The 12,551-nt window shown below is 46.4% G+C and overlaps 2 protein-coding genes across 4 annotated transcripts in view; one reads left to right on the forward strand and one right to left on the reverse strand.

Moving 5' to 3' along the window:
- CPSF4 (cleavage and polyadenylation specific factor 4) overlaps positions 1 to 7,459 on the forward strand; it is a 22,087-nt gene extending 14,628 nt beyond the window's left edge. Inside the window, exons 2-8 of one of the 3 annotated variants that reach the window (XM_019512630.1) lie at positions 1,879 to 1,929; positions 2,516 to 2,668; positions 3,408 to 3,503; positions 3,679 to 3,772; positions 4,775 to 4,847; positions 5,454 to 5,624; positions 6,492 to 7,459. In XM_019512630.1, coding sequence (XP_019368175.1) covers positions 1,879 to 1,929; positions 2,516 to 2,668; positions 3,408 to 3,503; positions 3,679 to 3,772; positions 4,775 to 4,847; positions 5,454 to 5,624; positions 6,492 to 6,560 — 707 coding nt within the window. In that variant the 3' untranslated portion in view covers positions 6,561 to 7,459. The remainder of the gene's footprint in view (positions 1 to 1,878; positions 1,930 to 2,515; positions 2,669 to 3,407; positions 3,504 to 3,678; positions 3,773 to 4,774; positions 4,848 to 5,453; positions 5,625 to 6,491) is intronic. The other 2 variants (XM_019512631.1, XM_019512632.1) reach the window with 2 other exon arrangements.
- Positions 7,460 to 9,828: 2,369 nt separating this feature from the next.
- On the reverse strand, positions 9,829 to 11,319 carry ATP5J2 (ATP synthase, H+ transporting, mitochondrial Fo complex subunit F2). Its single transcript, XM_019512635.1, has 4 exons — positions 11,211 to 11,319; positions 11,011 to 11,118; positions 10,465 to 10,581; positions 9,829 to 10,002 (listed from the first exon to the last, which is right to left on the reverse strand). The coding sequence occupies exons 1-4, from the start codon at positions 11,224 to 11,226 to the stop codon at positions 9,974 to 9,976; spliced, it is 270 nt and encodes an 89-aa protein (XP_019368180.1). The 5' UTR covers positions 11,227 to 11,319; the 3' UTR covers positions 9,829 to 9,973.
- Positions 11,320 to 12,551: the final 1,232 nt, after the last annotated feature.

Consider the following 12,551-nt stretch of genomic DNA (forward strand, 5'->3'; position numbering starts at 1 on the left):
GCTCCTCTGCCTCCTGGCATCCCCGTGCATGCCTGAGGGGCCGGGGCCGGTCTCCTCCAGCCTGATTTCTCTCTGATCCGGTGGTCTACGGGCTGTGGTGTTGTGCGGACCGGAGATTTGTTGAGCTCGAGGAAACCAATCAGAAGAATTTAATACTTTATGTCAGCGGTTCCAAAAATGTGACGCGTTGCGCATCACCAATTTAAAATGATACAGCCTGAAGTACCACCAGCAAATATTTTTCTCATATAAAGTCACTATAATAAATCTGTTAACATGTACCACTGACAGGTTGTCTGCGTACTACTGGTGGTACCTGTACCATGGATTGGGAACCACTGGTCTATCTGAATATGTTACAAAGATGGCAGGATGCCTCAGTGCAGCTTGCTCAGCTGCTAAGAGACATTGGGCTGCAGCCACATAAAGACACAAAGAGTGTGATGACCTCAGGGTCATCGTACAGGCATGTGAACTGGGGGAGTTGGAGCGGGCACAGAATCAAACCAGGAGGAGGCACCAGTGCCCAAAGCAACAAAAGAAGTTCAGTGGCCCTTATACAGACATTGTAGTGCTGCAGCCTGCCTCCTGGTTCTACTTGCTGTTACACGTGTTACAATAGACTAAAGATATATATATGGAGAGAGAGAGCCTGAGCTTTCACAGACCCAGGGGTATTTAGGGATCAGCTGGACTTGGCTTTCCCTTGAGAGGTGTACTGATGCATCGGTCTGACATCAGATCGGCACCAGTATAAAGAAAATCGACTGTATTGGAAATTGGCTTTTTTTGCCTGATGCGCTGCCCAGCTGGGCAAGGTAGGCGCAGGATGGAGCCGCGGTTCATCCTAGAGTGGGAGGGCTCACACTGCTGCACACACCCTGGGAGGGCATGTACCCCCTGTATCTGTGCGGGGTGGGCTGCTACTGTGGGCTGGAGCCGGGGTGGTGCTGAGCTCTTCCTGGTGGGGGCTGGGCCATGCTGCTGGTGGTGGCACTGGCAGGGGTGTTTGTGGGGGGCTACAGTGAATTTTGGGGTGGCTACAGCCCCTTTGTAGCCTCCCTCCCAGTGCCGCCACCACCTGCCCTGAGCGTTGCCTGGCCCAGATGCGGCTTCACCAAGGGGAGACTGGGCCAACATGCCCCATTCTGTGTAATGTGTTTACGCTGGAGTGTTTGAATCTTTGCCTGGCTTGTGCCTGAAGGCAGTGTTTAACTCATTATTGCTGGATACACAAAGCTAGGAACACAACTGGGTATGACATTAAAGGATGGGGAGTCAGCTTGATTACCTTGCAGGGGTGTTATGAGGCTTGGTTCAGTGTGCGCATCCCTGCTTGAGAAGGACTGACGGGTGGCGGGGGTGTTATGAGACTTGCCTCTGGCCTTGCAGGATAGTCGTAGTTGGGCCTTAAAATCTGGGCTTTGATTACTTATATGGATAGTCAAGAGAGGCTTATATGAAATCTGCTGTTGAAGGAAACATGCCCAGTATTGTACCCTCCTTATATGCTGTGACTGGTCTGGGTTGGGGCAGTCTGCACTGAAAATGGGTAGTGCAGTGCACTCATGACCATAGGGTGTGTTTTTGGTTTGATAAATTCAGTCTCCAGAGTGGTATAGAAGTCATAGCTGTCCGCAGCGCCATCAAACTTCTGAAGGTATATTGACATATGGTTTGTTAAAGGAGGGTTCAAATACTTGGGAAGACCAGTCTTAACCATCAGGATACCATGGTTCTGGGTTCTGGGTGTTTTGGGAAACACAGAATAAAAATAGGTTTTCTGCTTTTTTTGAGAGCCAGCCCATCTCCATGGGGAAGGGAGTGGCTGGAAAGTTTGAGAAACTTTCATTGTGTGTTTGTTTTTTCCCTCCACAGAATCAGGGGCTGCCGTCTGTGAATTTTTTTTAAAAGCTGCCTGCGGAAAAGGCAAGTGACATTCCCAAGCTAGCTCTGTTCTGACTTAAAGGTGCCTGCTAGCTGAGAACTCCAGTGCCTAAATCATACTAAAGAGGTTAGGGCAGGGCTGGTCAAAATGCGGCCTGAGGGCTGGATGTGGCCTGCCAGGCCATTCTATGCGGCCCTCGATGGCTTGCTGAAACTCAGTAAGCAGCCCTCTGCCCAAAATAATTGCCTGCCCCTGGGTTAGGGAATGCAGCATGGGGAGGGGGCAACTTGCATCTCTGAGGGTAACAGTGGGATTCTATAATGTGGGTGGTGAATGAATTGACTGAACTGATTACACATGAAACATTTGGCTGGTTTGGACTATATTAGGAACTGTGCTACCAAGCAAAGGATCTGGGGCTTGGGCTCCTCGGATACAGGAGAATTTTCTCGCCCAGGGCTTTTGGTTTATTATCTTTCACCTGCACTTCAGTGGTAAATTAATATAAAAATATAAAGTCTTCTGCGCCTCCAAGATGAAAGCAAAAGATTGTTGCTGCCTTGTTCGTGTGTACGTGCCCGGCGTGAAAAAATTGATTTTTTTTTTTCTATTTGTCCCTGCCTGCAGGAGGCATGTGCCCCTTCCGACACATCAGCGGGGAAAAGACAGTTGTTTGCAAACACTGGCTGCGAGGGCTGTGCAAAAAGGGAGACCAGTGCGAGTTCCTGCATGAATATGACATGACCAAGATGCCCGAGTGTTATTTTTACTCCAAATTCGGTAGGGGGTATTGTCGCTTCTGGTTGACTTTCCAGAATGAGATGGGGAACCTGGGAGGTCAGAGGGAACATGTATGCATTTGTGTCACGTCTGTCTTATGAACAGATTAGTTCTGTGTCTGCTGCTGGTATTAAATTGTAATTTAAATTACAATTAACCTGCTCTTAAATTATAATTTACCAGATCTGTTCAGTCCCGTGCAGTATTTTAGCTACTTATCTCTTCGTCCATTTTAACACTTTTCTTTCAGAGCGTGTTCAGTCTTGGAGATTTGAATGCTTTGTTCCATGACTTCCATGGATATTGGACACAAGCTGACTTTTGATCCGAGTTGAGTGGGGATCAATTTCTGAATTAATTTTTGGTGAGGTGATGAGTAGCAGAGGGATAGTCTTACAGAAATGTAGATGCACCTGCTTTCTTACTTAGTATCTAGATAAACTTAAATTGACATATTGAAGCATCTTGCTGTAAGAAACATAAGCGTTCCAGAGGTGTCCTTGGATCAGATGTTATTGTCTAATTTGTTTCTCCATTCTTTGGCTTTTCTTTGTACTTTATTATTAAATGCACATCTAAGTGAACTGCTTGGTAGGATGTTACAAATCCTAGGTGAATATTTATTTGTCAAGGTGAAAATTCAGACCAATTCTGGATTAGATAACCTACGTAGTTTCGGGAGGGCATTCTTCCTCGCATCTGTTCCACTTCCTAAGGAGCATGTCTTGCTTTGCTACAGGGGAATGCAGTAACAAGGAATGTCCTTTCTTGCATATCGACCCAGAGTCTAAAATCAAAGACTGTCCTTGGTATGACAGAGGCTTCTGCAAACATGGTATGTATAGCGCACACTTGCTGCGTGGGTGGCTTTCAAAGTTGAGGGAAGACTCTTGATATACTGTTTTGCCTTTGCATGAGCCACCACCTATAATCCCTCCTATTAGTGCGAGCTATTGACAGGGTTGAGTTGTCTGTATATGAAATATTATCTCTTAAGGTTTATGTTGCAGGTCCCCTCTGCAGACATCGACACACTCGACGGGTCATTTGTGTGAATTACCTGGTGGGATTCTGCCCCGAGGGTCCCACTTGCAAATTCATGCAGTGAGTATATTCCAGACTTTGTTCTGTCATCTTAAGTTTCTTTTTGATCAGCTGCATAGTAGATTTGTCTGATCTACAGTTGTGTTCATTAGCATGACGATGAAGTAACTGCATATTGGCTGAGGTACTGTCACACTAGAGTTTGCTTCTTAGAAAGGCAATTGGCTTGGAGTCAGAATGACTGAAGAGAGTTTGGCAAATCACATTGATGTTCCTTGTGGAGGTATAAAAAGAAACATCAGTGTGTCGGGGTATTTTATACAAGCATATTAATGGTAATAGCTGATCTAGTCTTTGGCTGTAGGCACATTGTTTCTTTTTTAATGACTGTTGCTGAAAATTTTTATTTAATAGTATTTTTCTAATCTTTGGGAATGAGAGCAAGTTCATTCAGTTAAAGCTGGTATGGACTTGGATTCATCTTTCCTCAATGTCAGATTAAGGGAATTGTAGTTATGTGGATATTTACTAATAACACTGTGATACTGAGCCAAAGGCTTTCAGGACAACAAGGTTCCATGAATATTTCTCCCAGAGTGCTTCTCTGCTGCACATTTTATGGACTGCTGTCATGTCAGTTTAAAGCTCAGCTGAATGTAAGAAGGCAGATTGTCACTCTCCACAAATAGCCCACCTAAATCAGTGGTTTTCAACCTGTGGTCCGCAGACTCCTGGCGGTCCACAGACTCTAAGGGATCCGCAAAAGATTGACTATGATCAATCAAAAGTATGTGAATACCCACACTTATAATTCAGAGGGGTCCACACCTCCGTTTCTAATTTCCAGTGGGTCTGCACCTGCATTCAGCATTTTTTAGGGGTCCAAAAATGAAAAAAGTTGAAAACCACTGACTTAAATAACTACTGACCTAAACATGCTGCTTCTAGAGTTGCCCCTGGAGTGCTTGGTTCAGGTAGTGCTGCACTGGTGAGAAATACCAGTCTTGGATTCCAGTCTCACGTCTCTGTTTGTATTTTTCTCTCTGCGTACGAATAAACCAGCCCTCGATTTGAACTGCCTATGGGAACAACAGAACAACCGCCACTGCCCCAGCCAACACAAACGCAGCAAAAGGTACAGCTTTCCCCACTTCCCCTGCCTACAGACACCCCACTCTCCACTCAGCCTGATGTAATAGTTTTCAAAGAAGGATGCATGGTTTACCCACCAAAATAGAAATGGGACATCAGGACTTCTTGGATCTCACTCTGCAGCCTAATGCAAATACCTGTAAAAGGGGAAAAGTCCATTTTTCCTTTACTTATCTCAGCAGATTGCTGCCACCTTCATTCTGGAGGTGTTTTCTCCTTCTCCCTGCTCCTCTGAGCATGAGTCCTAAGGTCACTTGTGTTGCAGTGTGAGGTGCAAGTCACATAACACAACCTTTTATACACTATAGCATCTCATATGTTGGAGGGGTTTTTATGTTCTAAACAATTTATTAGGTTGATTAAAAAAAAAAAAATCTGACTCCTGTCACAGAGTTAACGATGCTTGTTTTTGGCAGTTGAGCCCAACTCTGCAGCTGTTTTTGGAGGAAAGCATGGCTGTTAGATCAGGCCTCATGTAGGCTAGTATTCCTGCACTTTCATCTCCAGTTTTCAGCTGGCAGATAACCATCGAAATCCACTTCTAGGAAAATTTATTATTCAATCTGTGGGGTGTTCTTTTCCCTCCCAGCAAAATAACAATCCGCCATTACAAAGGTCATCATCCTTGATCCAGTTAACGAGTCAGAACTCTTCTCCCAACCAGCAGAGGACCCCACAAGTCATCGGAGTCATGCAGTCTCAAAACAACAACGCGGGGAACAGAGGTCCCCGGCCGCTGGAGCAGGTCACCTGTTACAAGGTAATTTGCAAGCTGGGGTTGAGTTTGAAAAGCGTGAAGTGTCATTCGCTTCAACTAAATTGTGCATCTTTCATGCTGCTAGTCACGAATCCCATCACTCTAACTTGGAGCAGATCACAGTAAAGGCACACAGTTGAGGTGTTGGAACAGCAGAACCTCCTAAGAAGCTTTGACCTGGTAAAGGAATGTATTGAATATATGTGCTGCAGTGCTTGCAGCTGAGTTGAAGGATGTTGGTAAGAAATTTGGAGCCTCTGGATTACCAGGTTACTAGCCTGTGGATGAGCTGTGATCAGCTGGTAGTGCACCAATGGGCTTTGTCCACCTGGTAATTACAGAAAAGACTACCACAGCAGCAGATAGATGTGCACGGTTAGTTTCAAGAGCAAACAAAGGAGTCCAGATGCCCTCCTTTGAATAATAGTGCCATGCTGCTATGTGACAGAGCCTCACAATGGGTGGAAACTGAATATACACAGTGCTGTTGCAGAAAGAGTAAAGAGTCTTCTGTCATAGCACACCTCCTTCCTGCCAAGCTGCATGGCAAGATACACACACAGATGCACTGCCCAGCCCAGACTTATAGTTCCTAGCAAGGCAGCTTCCCAGTGAAATCAAATCCTCCTGTCTTGATTTACATGTACAGCCCAACATGGAGACATGTTTTGGTCCTTGTCATGACATTTGGTTGAGCAGTAAGCAGCTGGGGCAGTATCATTTGTGGGACAGGACACATTGCACTATGTTGAATACTGTCTGGTATGAATGACAGAGTTTCAAAATAAAACTGTGGCCTATTAAGTTTCTGAGCAGTTACGTAAAAGCTGCCTATAGAATGTAAGCTTTTCCCTTTTTTCCCCCCTCCAGTGTGGTGAGAAAGGACATTACGCCAACAGATGCACCAAAGGACATCTAGCCTTTCTCAGTGGACAGTGACAGTCTAAAGGAGAGTGCAAGGGGACTCTTTATACTGAGGAAAGGTTTCTGCCTTGCACTATACCTTGAACTATTGATTGGTTTGTTTTTTTTTTAACACCATTGTTGAAAGACCTAGTCAGAGGCTGGCTGCCGATAAGCAACTTTTGTAATTGCCCACAATTTTTTTATGTTTTAACCCTTTTTTTTTTAAATAGATTTCGGTCTCCACCCACTTTCATTGAGCCTGGTAAGATCATATCTAATGACAAATAGATATGCAAGCCTGAGCAATGCAGCATTCGGCACAATGCACATCTTGTTCCAGTGTTTCTCTCTCCAATGTTTTCCTTCTGGTATTACCCTCTGGGAAGCTTCCAGCCTTTCAGCGATTCTGGTTCAAGGAGGAAGACCAAATGGAAGAACTAGCATGTGAATCTCCTTCACCTTTTGGAGAGGAAAATTGTGTCCTGCAGGTCTTCAAAGGCAACTTGTGTTTCTGTGTCCAGTCTGAGATGATCAGTGAGTTTTAACCGTGTCCTGTTAGCTCACTTAATATGTCATGTGTTAAGTGCCATGATGTAATGTATTTGCCCACCTTGCATTAGATTTGTGCACCCCTGCCAGCAGTGGTTCCCTTCACATCATTGCAGGATGAGAGGTTGGTCCTTATACGTGAAAACTGCGAGGTAAATGAATTGACACCTCTAAAATCACACAAGCTTTGGCTGTTAAAAAATCAGGTCTGTGCTCACCACTTTCAGCCAAATGGGGTCCAAGGTCAAAGCAGAAGTAGCTTTAATGATATAATGGTGTTCAGATAGCCAGCAACTGAAGGTAGCTGGCTTTTTTGCACTGTAACTTGGCCTCCCCACACTTAGTAGTCATGTTGCACAAAGTATCTTCCCAAGTGATTAAAACATGAACTGGAGCAATATTTTCTTGTAGGATGTTGCTTTTAAATTTGGGTGCAAGTGCAAGAGAGCATCTTTGTAGAACATATTCCTGCCAGCAGAAATCTGTTGATTTTGTGGGAGAATTTTTAAAGGGTCAACAACAAAATGTGAATTAAAAATAATGCATCTAGAATGTGAGCCTTATCAATTCTCAAACATCTGTCATTTGCCTAGTTGCCTTTATGCATTCTTTTTTTTTAACTGAAATGTACTCAAAGTTGGCTGTGAAACTCAAGTGTGTCATCTTTCAGAAACAGGGTAACATGTGCCTACAGGTGACCATGACAGGAGCTCTGTATTCGTTTAAATGACTGCACAGGACTTTTTATGGAGCCAATTAAAAAAAACTTTTTAAAATATGTCCATTCATTTTGTAAAGAAAGAGAACTGTAGTTAATGGAGCCCCCTCCTTTTTGTATACAGAGGGATATTCACATTGAAACACCATGACTGAAACTACAAGCAGACCACTGAAGGTCAGTGGCATTCTTCATGACATGGATGTCAAGACAGCTGTCCCCTGAAGTCTAAACAGCTGAATTTGCTGGTGTATTCAATACACGGCTGCTACATATAACTAACTGCAGCTGTATTTGGATGGATGGGGCTAGAGAACCTTGTTCTTGTATTTGGTTAGTATGTGTATGTAACATTATTTTAAGCCAGCAAATGCAGCTTTCCACAGCTTCTGAACAGCACCTGTATGTCCTCATCAGGGCCCCATCTTAAGAGTTCTTAGTAGAACCAATTTACAACTATGCCATTATCTGTTCCCTTAAACAAGGCTTGGTTTTCCTTGCAGTGCCTAGATTGTCTTCATAAACCAGGTACAGATTGAGGCAGCCTGAATCTCGACAAGTCTGAAGCAGACTACAGGATTTGTCTTCTCTCCCCCTCCCCCAAGTAAGTGCATGCATAGTTGTAACATAGGCATAAATCATTTCAGTTTTATAGTTGGTAGGGTTGGAAGGGACCTGAGCAGATCATCAAGTCTGACATGGGCAGGAAAGAATGCTGGGGTCAAACGACCCTGGCTACGTGATTATTTAGTCTCCTTTTGAAGCCCCCCAGGGTCGAAACAAGCACCACTTCCCTTGAAAGTTAGTTCCAGATCCTAGCCACCCTGACTGTGAAGTAGTGCTTCCTGATGTCTAGCCTGAACCTACTCTCAGTCAACTTGCAGCTGTTATTCCTAGTTGCTCCTGGTAGTGCTCAGGGGAACATGGACTCACTCGTTACCTGCTGGTCCCCCCTGCTAAGTTTATAGATGGCCACCAGATCTGCTGGAGCAGCAGTACTCCAGCTGGGATGAGAGATGTTCACCCTTTGGCTCCCCAGCTGCAACTGCCAGGCTTTGCTTTAGGGCCTGTCTTTGCCTGATTTGTGTAGAGCTAGGCAATCAGGGTACGTCTCCTGGGTGCTATGTGACACTCCTGATTGGGTCTGGTCCCACCTGCAGGCTGATCTGCAGCCTGCTCAAGCCCTTAAAGTGGTAGGCACCAAAGATGCCCTGCCACATAGGCTCTTTTCTCTTCAAGCTATGGAGCTAATTTCTGTCATGAACCTTGATGCCCCGGTAAAGACTGTGCTGCCACTTGTTACCATCACTTGCCAAGGCTGTGCATATAGCCTAGGTATGCTTTATGACCACCCTTCCTGTGTTCCTTATCAGCATATTTTGCATTAGAACAGCAAGGAGGTTTTGGAGGAGAACCTCATTTCTTCTATCCCCTCCATATGTTTATTTCACCCATCTTCAAATTAATCTGTCACATCCACATTCAATCACTTGCTTTTCTTTCTTGTTAAAGAAAAAGTTTCATAATGGAGGGGGGGGATGTACATTTGTCCTTAAGTAGCAGTAACACAAGCAACATACGTCTGCAGACCAGCCCAGTCACTGATCTTATGTCTTGAACTGTTTTAAACTAGAGGAGGACCAGCTTGGTCCTCTAACAGGGAAACTGCTTTGGTTTGGAGTTTGAGAGACAGGTATTAACATCTTCAAGTAGAACTGTCACTTCACTCACACTCTGAAAATCAGACTAGCAATATCTGCACCAATATTTGTTCTGGTTAACTTGCAGTAGAGGGATTATTAAAGCAGAGACAGCCTTAGAACTCATCCAGTTAAAATGAAGGTTAACCTCATCTGAGCTTGGCTTGTGAGAGTACATGGTTGAAGACTGTTAAATGGCAATAAGAAGGTTACAAAGGTTTTTCCTACATGGTGAAGGGGGAAAAGTCTCTTAGAGAGTGTTCTTAACACCAGAACCTATAATTTACGCAATATTAAGAAAAGTCTGTTAAATCAAAACTTAAATATATCCACATTTTTTTATTGGTCATAGTCTGCCTGGAATTATAACAGTGCAGAATTCGGTGCAAACAGCATAAATGCCTTCGTTCAGGAAGTTGTTCTAGTAGCTGAGTCAGAGTCCAGGACTGCAACCAGGCTTTCTTCAGCAGGCTTGTGTTTCAGTGATACTTTCTCCAACGCTCATGCTCTACATCAAAGTAAAAGGAGTAACAGAATCAGTCAGTAGCTATGTTTGATGGAGCCCCCTTTTGAAGTCAAGAATTTTATGCAGTGCAGAGTCTCCTTAGATGTAAGAGGCAGCCAGATAAGCTTTGTTCTCACTATCAAGACAGTGATAACCTGAGCAGTTCACATGCTTCATTTATCTTTGAAACTTTCTTGCCAGGTACTCTAGTATTATGCCCATTTTCCATGGAGGTTAATGGGTTTAGGTCCATGTCACAAAATAGCAGAGGCACTGTTAAAAATCTCCAAGCCTCACTTCTCAGTCCCATGAACTCCCATTACATGTGTGGCATCACCCCGGATTCATAAATTAGACCATTAATTACACTATTACTGAAGAGAAAGCAGGGGTTTGTTTTTTTTTTTCACTCCAAGCAGCACCCGAACAGTTGTACTCAATGATACAGAATCAGCTTTTACTCACTCAGGTGGTCGTAGTTTGCCATGTAGCTCATGAGAACGTAGCCAGCAAGCACCATGGTAAAACCAGTCAATCCCCCCTTCTTCACATTGATGTACTTACTACAGAAGCTGCCATAACCTAAACAGACAAGAATTATTTCCTTGGCAGCCAGGGACCAGCGCGGCCACGTGCAGCAACTTTGTGCCACCACCAGATTCAGAGAAGAGCTGCGAGAAAAACGCAAGGCCCAGACGGACTTTTTCCCAAATGAAAGACAACCATCAGGAGGCAACCTGAGCTCCAAAAATCAGCATCCATCTTAAACGCACGGGGGGTATGGAGCAAGGGGACGGCTTGGGATCTGCCTGCCAGTGGGGTGGATCCAGCACTTCCCTGCCACACGGGCATTTCGGACTCCCCAGCTGCTAGCAGGCACCAGGGAGAGGGGGTACGGGCACATGCAGTAATTTAGGGCACCCAAAGTCTTATACATCTTAAGGGGAGGTAAAGCATTTAGGAACCCATTCATCCCCGCCAAAAAAACCCGTTACTAAATTTTACGCTCACCTCTCTGCACGGCCCCCACCATCCCACTAAGGCTGTAGTCCCGCGCTGCCACCCAGGCCGGCACCTGCCCCAGCTTCACGTCCAGCAGTCGCGTGTTCTTCAGGGGAACTACGACAGACGACCGGGGGGGGAGTCACCAGCTGCCCGGCAGAGGAGGGCTGCCCGGTCACCTTCCCCCGCCCACAGCTTGCCACACTCACCCGGCTTGTCCGCCATCTTGCCGCTGCCAGAGGTGCCCCGCGCGCGGGGGCTGACGGGAGAAAGTTCCCTCCACCCGGAAGCGCGTGGGCGGGGCGGTCTGCGGCACAGACAAGCCGGAGCCCCACTTCGAAGGGCTTTACCCCCTCTGGGGCTCATACGTCATCACTTGGCGCGGCGGCGCGGCTAGATGACGTATAGCGGCGTCGTGTGATTGGCTGCGCTGCTGGGCCGTCGTCTTCCCCTCACGCCCTCGTTGTTCACAGGTGGTCTCCAGGGCTTCGGACGGGTTGCAAATGGAGGGGACAAGTGAGGCCCCTCCAGGGCTTTGGCTCATCAGGTTGAGGGGAAGAGAGAGGTCCCTCCCTTCGCGCCTTCTCGTGACCATATGACAAGTGACCAACGGGCCGTGTGGGCCTGTCGTCATCCCTCAGCGTGTTTGCACGTCATAACGCGTTTGTTCGCACCTCACAATGTGTTTGCATGTCAAACTCTTCCCGCCTTCTCACAGATCAGGCGATGCGAGGAGACGCTGCCAACTGCTACGGAAGAGGGGGGAGGATAGCTTCATGGGCAAAGCTGCGCGAGGAGGATCTGCGCCTTGTGACAATGAGCGCCCTTCGTCGCTTCCATAAATATCTCCCCACACACCGCCACCTTGATGGGGTGGAGAGGATTTGCGCACAGCGATGGCCCTACAAACAACACTGTTGGTAGGATTGCACACCCTCCTGGATCAGCTTGGTGTCTGCCGGAATTGGACTATCGGATGCTGTGAATGGGTTGAATGGGACGATTCGTCATGTGACGTGTGGGGCGGGGGGGAAGAAAAATCTCCTGGAAGAGCTTCAGTCAGAATTGGCTACCGTAACCACTGGGAGTCTTGTACTCCCAGTAGGGACACCCATGACGGTCAAGTCAAAGGTGAGGTATTGGATGAAAAGCAGTCCAACCCAACCCAACACAGAGACCTCAGTGGTGGGGCAGACGGATGCAGAAGGCATACTGCTCCACGGCTGTGCAGGCAGATGGGGCTGCAGTGGAAAAGGAACCCCGGTTGTCTTGGATGTCCTTGCTGCCAGACACAGGTTTCTCCTCTGCCAAGATCCATGCAGTGGTTGATGCGCAGTGGCCTCCTCACATAAAAAAACCCTCATGCGCAGGCTTCCCCCACTGATCCAGCACTTGCTACGAGAACCGGTACCAATACCCATAACTTCTGCAAAGTCCTGCAGCAATGGACGAGTGGCAGCATAGTTTCATAGTTTGTAGGGTCGGAAGGGACTTGAGCAGATCATCGAGTCTGACCCCCTGCCATGGCAGGAAAGAGTACTGGGGTCAAA

Source organism: Gavialis gangeticus, unplaced genomic scaffold (assembly GCF_001723915.1).
Source record: "Gavialis gangeticus isolate Ggan-Ray unplaced genomic scaffold, GavGan_comp1, whole genome shotgun sequence".
NCBI classification, from domain to species: domain Eukaryota; kingdom Metazoa; phylum Chordata; order Crocodylia; family Gavialidae; genus Gavialis; species Gavialis gangeticus.

What these genes read in the sequence shown, in the direction of transcription:
- ATP5J2 (XM_019512635.1), bottom strand. An exon ending in GGTGGGGGCCGTGCAGAGAG is followed by an intron (nt 10,582 to 11,010) that starts GTGAGCGTAAAA and finishes TTGTCTGTTTAG; the next exon opens with GTTATGGCAGCTTCTGTAGT. An exon ending in GGCAAACTACGACCACCTGA is followed by an intron (nt 10,003 to 10,464) that starts GTGAGTAAAAGC and finishes ACTTTGATGTAG; the next exon opens with AGCATGAGCGTTGGAGAAAG.